This window comes from Coenobita brevimanus, chromosome 11 (genome assembly GCF_032717465.1).
Source record: "Coenobita brevimanus isolate Jiangsu-jjx chromosome 11, ASM3271746v2, whole genome shotgun sequence".
Taxonomy (NCBI): Eukaryota; Metazoa; Arthropoda; class Malacostraca; order Decapoda; family Coenobitidae; genus Coenobita; species Coenobita brevimanus.
In genome coordinates this window covers 3,199,971-3,206,109 of record NC_136964.1, presented here as the reverse complement: position 1 = coordinate 3,206,109, position 6,139 = coordinate 3,199,971, and the positions used below count along the sequence as shown (strand labels likewise).

Here is a 6,139-nt window from a genome sequence, read left to right as displayed (position 1 = left end):
ATGGTATTTGGACCCATGAAGTGTGGGGAGATTTTACTGGGTGAGGGTAGCTTTGCCACTACTACTGAGTCGCCCAGCTTGTAAGGGCTGGAGGGGGCAGTGTCTAGCTGCAGATCTAGTTTTCTCTGTAGGTGGTGCAATCGCCTCTTGAGATGGTAGAGAGGGTCGGACATGGGAGACATGGTGGGAGGCTGCAGGTGTTGTCATAGAGGCAGAAGGCGGGGGGCCTCCCCAGATACCCTTATGTGGGGAGATATAGCGTCGTCTCGGGAGCAGGAGTTGATCCCCCACTGGACAATTTTGACGTGGGCCAGCCAGTCCTCGTTTTTGGTTTCCTCTGTTCGGGTCTGCACCTGGTTCATGAAGGTGCGGTGGCTCCTCTCACATATGCCATTGCCTTGGGGCCAGTATGGGGAGGAGAGTGAAAGGTGGTAGCCAAAGATGTTCACGAGCTCTTGCCACACAGAACTGGTGAACTCGTGGGCCTGGGGAATCCCGAAATAGGAGAAGACATGGGGGATGACTGTGTCAGCCACGGCTATGGCGTGGTATTCCTTGGCTGGATAGGCGATGAGGAATTTTGAATAGGTATCCATGAAATTGATGATATACCTGTAGCCAGATTTGAGTGGTAGGGGGCCCACTATGTGATGGATAGTAATTGCCAGGGTTTGCGTGCAGTGATGCTTCCTGACGGGCCTGGTGTGTGGGTTGTATCTTTGCCTAGTGTGCAGGCACGGCAAGACTGGGTGACTTGTCTGGCTAAGTTGGAGTGGTTAGGGGTCCAGTAGGCATCGTTATACCTGTAGCAGCTTTATGATGTCCAGGTGAATCCCATTATCGGAGTTGAGGTGCGTCATGGTGTCTAAGGCTGTCTTGGGGTCGAGCACTACGTGTCCCGACTGGGTGAATAGGTGGTTGCCCTGCTGGTGGAGTTTAGAGAACAGGTGTGGCGGCAGCCACTGGGGACGTTCTTTGTTGCGCCACTGCTGTAGGAGTTCAGATTCGTCGTGGATCAAGCTGATTGGCAGTCAGGATAGGGCGTCGGCATTAGTGTGTAGTTTGTTGGTGCAGTAGGAAATCTTGTAGCTAAATTCTTCTAGTGTTTCCCTCCATCTGATAAGTTGGGCGTTGTGTGTGTCAGATTGCCGAAGCCATTGGAGTGATTGGCGGTCTGTGATGATAGTGACGTTCGTACCTGACAGGTAGGTCCGGCAATGTTCTAGCACCCAGATGGTGCCCAGGCACTCTCTTTTTGTAGTGGTGTAATTTCTTTCAGCTTGGTTGATGGTGTGGCTGGCACAGGCAATGATGTGTTCTCACCCTTGCTGTACCTGGGTGAGGACAGTGCTAATCACTATTTATGATACATCTGTGTACAGATGGAAGGGCAGGGTGTAGTTGGGGAAGGTGATGATCGGGGCGCTGATGAGTTTGTTTTTTAGTTCTTGGAGAGCAACTCCCCATTTGTTGGTCCAGGTAAAAGGCTTGCCCTTTTTGGTCAAATCATGGAGGGGTTTGATGATGTGGGTGAACCCTTTCACGAATCGCCGATAGTACGATGTGAGGCCCAGGAAGGCGCGGACTTCGTGAACGTCTTGCAGCAGAGGGAGGTCTGTGATAGCATGCAGCTTGTCAGGGTAGGGTAAGATTCCATCCTTCGAGATGACGAGCATCAGGAAGGTGATGGTTCATGCTGCCAGGACGCACTTGGAGGGCCTAAACTTGAGGCCGGCTTGACGGATATGCAGAAAAACTTTCCTGAGGCATTGGAGGTGATCGGCCCATGTTTTGCTGAAAATAATTATGTCATCCAGGTAGGCCAGGCAGATTTCCCAAGTGAGGCTGCTCACGACAGACCCCATTAATCTAGAAAAGGTGGCAGGGGCATTGCAGAGTCCAAAAGGCAGCACGTTGAACTCAGAGTGTTTCCCATTGCTAGTGGAAAATGCAGTTTTCCCCCTGTCCTCGGGGTGTCCGGGGGACTTGCCAATATCCCGATTGGATGTCTAGGGTCGAGAACCAAGAGGCTCCATATAGGAAGTCGAAGGAGTTATCTATCCTGGGAAGGGGCATGGCATCCGTGGTGGTTACGTCATTCAATTGGCGGTAGTCCATGCAAAAACGAAGGCTGCCATCTTTTTTTTTGACAAGCATGATGAGGGAGGACAACAGGCCGGTGAAGGGTGACACGACACCGGCATCGACCATTTCCTGGACCGGCCGGTCTTCCTCAGCCTGTTTTTTTTTTTTTTTTTTTCACGGGGATGGTTGGCAAATGAGCAGTCCTGTGGTATGTATTTCGTGCACCAGATAAGTAGTGTGGCTGATGTCGGTAGGGCCTGATGCAAAGAGGTCTTGGAAGTCCAGGAGAAGGCAGTGGAGGCTATCAGCCTGGTGGGGGGAGAGATGTTCAGGTATGGGTGGTAGGGTAGCAGGGGGGCAGTTGGGGGGTGGCACAAGGCTCGGCCTCTTCCATCTCTCCCACAACTAATCCCCTAGGTAGCATGAGGGGGGTGGTGGAGATGTTGGCTATTCTGACTGCGGCAATATGTGGGGGGGAGGAAGGTGGGGCACAGCAGACAGGCCGAGAGGGTCCTGGGTGGTAAGCTGGGGGAGAACAGGATGGAGGCACCAGTAGGCCTGTTTAGATGTAACCAAACCTCTTGGTGGGAAGGGGTCGTTAGGGCAGATGCAATTGTGGCTGAGAAGGTGGGGTGTGGGGGGGGTGGACTGGGGGAGGAACTGAGGGGGGACAAGGGGGGAAGGAGGGAGGGAGGTGAGGGTGGGGTGACCTGCATGTGCACATGGAATGGGGGGGAGTGGGAGGGGAGTCTGGGGGATTTCAGAATTGGAGCTACTGCTTGTGACAGTCGATGTTTGTGTCACGGGGTTTTTATATTATCACGGTAATTTTGATATAAATGGTTAAATATTATTTAAATTGATAATAATATTCAATAATATTGAAGAGCAGAGACAATGATTGTCTTGCTACATCAAGCAACGATTACTTTACGCTGATTTGCTAAGATTCTCTAAGAACGAGAATTTATAAACTTTCTCAACAGTACTCAGCAGAGACTAATTACTCACAATTGCTGAATTGCTGTACTGTTAGCCTCTGGAGAAAGTTACATCACCCCTGACAATAAATAACTAATACTAATAATAATAACATCAGGTTCTTGCTGATGCATTAACTCCTGGCACAACGGATTTTAAGTTAATACAACAAGACTGGTCTAAGTACCAGTTATGAATAGTAAATGTTTATGCAAGCTAGGAGCTGTATGGAAAATAAGCTTAATTATGGAGAAATGAAACAAGATTTTTACTCTACATTAAGCTCAAGAAATAGAACTGTTAAATTTATTAATTACAAAAATAAATTTAACATTACATTTCAAATCAAATCAATGAGACGCACTCGCTCACTCACACAGAAGCTAAATACTTACGCCTAGGAAAAACACCTTAACTAAGCTCTTAAAACTACGAAATACACAAAAGAAATACCAGTCGATGAATACTATGTATCACCACTAAGGTGGGAGTGCTGGGATTAACTGTACTAATGGAGCTTGGGGTGCTAGCTGACCTCTCCACTTCTGAGCACAGACCCTTTCTCCGTCACAGCAAACACAAGACTGAATTCAAATAATGTATGGGCAGGAAGCACGAGCCACCGGAAGAAGGCGTGGCTAACGGTTTATGCAAGTAGAGGCGAACGATAAAGAAACAATTGTATCGCTCAGTAGCGCACTTAGTGACGTGCATTAAATCAGTCACTTTTGAAAGTGACGAATGATTTGAAAAGTATACCCCGGAATGGAGAGAGAAACGGTTAACTGAGCGATACACAGTGAGTTTTCCACTAATAGTTCGTGGCTTCTCACAAAAAGGAAATGTCGCGAATTGATTCGTGACATTACGCCCCATGAAAATTAAATCTTTCTTCCTTCAGAAGAAAGATTTCAATATACATATATATAAATCCTAACTCAGTCACACAAGATTCACACTGTGGTGTGTGTGCTATCCTGCTACAGGAGAAAGTCGCAGTCGTCAGTGAGCGAAAAAACCTCGTATTTACGTTAATAGAAGCAAGCTTGAGGGAAAAACTCCGTGACGACGGTGAAAATCCTGTACTCAGGTCAAACTGAGCGAAAAGTCGCTACATTTACACTGACAACTAATTGTTGTGTAGTGTGATGTATGTAATACACAGTGTAGGTGTGACAGTTGCAGTGTAACTGTACCTACGTGTAAAATGACACAGTAAATAATATATGGCGATGACGAAGGCAGAGGAGAAGAGGTGGCAGCGTGCGGCAGACGATCGGCTGGCCCGCACAGCAAAACTGCTACACCCATTGCTGAACCTGCAAAACCAATTGAGGTGGAGCATCAAAAGTGTCAATGGGACAAAATTCTTATTATGTTACAATTACTCTCTCTGGCTAGCAGTCAGTACATGCTATGAAAAGTACGCTCGAGGTCGCCATTAATTTTAGCACACGATTATGGTCGGCAAGTTGAGAATCCCTGTGCAAACTCGGGTCTTCCATAGCCTCGAACTGCACACGGGTCCTCAACCTGTGCCTCAACCTACAGTACTTATATTAATATCGGAGAGCTGAGAAACCTTGTGCAAACTTGGGTCTTCCATAGCCTCAAGTCGCCTCTGCAGAGTTCTCACTTCCCCCTTAACCTACAATACAATACTTATATTAGTACCGGAAAGCTGAGAATCCTCGTGCAAACTTGGGTCTTCCATAGCCTCAAGTCGCCTCTGCGGAGTTCTCTCTCCCCCTTAACCTACAATACAATACTTATATTAGTACCGGAAAGCTGAGAATCCTTGTGCAAACTTGGGTCTTCCATAGCCTCAAGTCGCCTCTGCGGAGTTCTCTCTCCCCCTTAACCTACAATACAATACTTATATTAGTACCGGAAAGCTGAGAATCCTTGTGCAAACTTGGGTCTTCCATAGCCTCAAGTCGCCTCTGCGGAGTTCTCTCTCGAACTTCCCCCTTAACCTACAATACTTATATTAGTATCGGGAAGCTGAGAATCCTTGTGCAAACTTGGGTCTTCCATAGCCTCAAGTCGCCCCTCAACTTCCCCCTTAACCTACGGTACATATATTAGTACCGGGAAGCTGAGAATCCTTGTGCAAACTCGGGTCTTCCATAGCCTCGAGTCGCCTCTCAACTTTCCCCCTTAACTTACGGTACATAATATGTATGTACAGGCCCCGGACATAATGTGTCCTATGGGGCCAATGGGCGAGACGTCAGGCCTGCACCCACTTCACCACTACCCTGTCTCTCAACTGACTCAGAGATTACAGGTGTGGTTATGAATGGCACAGGAAGGACATGACCCTGATTAGTGGTGTTACTTTGACACACACTGCAGGAACGGACAAAACTATTTATGTCCCGTCCCATCCCTGGCCAGAAAAAGTCAGCTCGGATACGGCCCTGGGTCTTCCTTTTGCCCATGTGACCTCCTGAGACTGAACAATGACCCCATTGTAACACTGCTAGGCGGTACTTGGCGGGAACGACAAACTGCAGTCGAACCTCGCCCTCGGGTGTTCGTGACTCATGGTAGAGCCGTCCTTGTTTACGAAGGAACTTGGCTCGACCTCCCCGTGAATACTTTATCACTCGACCCTTTTGTTTGTTCCGCACGGTATCAAGTGTCGGGTCAGAATGTTGTTCTTGTACAACAAGTTGACTACACATCAGATCTTGCGGCGATTCAATGATCACTGGGGTGACACAATCTGGAGCCTCAGCCATGGCTCGTGTTACCGCAGCAGCCGAAGTCTGAGTAGCGTCATCATCGGAGCAACTATCCTTGACTCCTTGAATGTTGCCTACTATTAAGTCAAATAGAGGCTCTGGCATGACAACTGCAAGTGTCGTACCAGTATAAAATGGAGATGCCACCTGGATACATGCCTCAGGGAACAATCTCACTGATCCATCAATAAGCTTTGCATGGATCTGTCGACCTGTATACTGCTCAGGCCGAACTAAACTCTGCTTGACAGAGCAACCTGAGGAACCACTGTCTCTCAGGACCTTCACAGGAATGCCTCCCACAAACCCTGGCTGAACAAAGA

General features: G+C 48.2%; 1 protein-coding gene across 1 annotated transcript; it reads right to left on the bottom strand.

The window, feature by feature from the left end:
- Window positions 1-203: 203 nt before the first annotated feature.
- LOC145411611 (uncharacterized) lies at window positions 204-596 on the bottom strand. Its single transcript, XM_080281621.1, has one exon. It carries the CDS (start codon window positions 594-596, stop codon window positions 204-206), a length of 393 nt encoding a protein of 130 aa, XP_080137747.1.
- Between the last annotated feature and the right edge of the window lie 5,543 nt (window positions 597-6,139).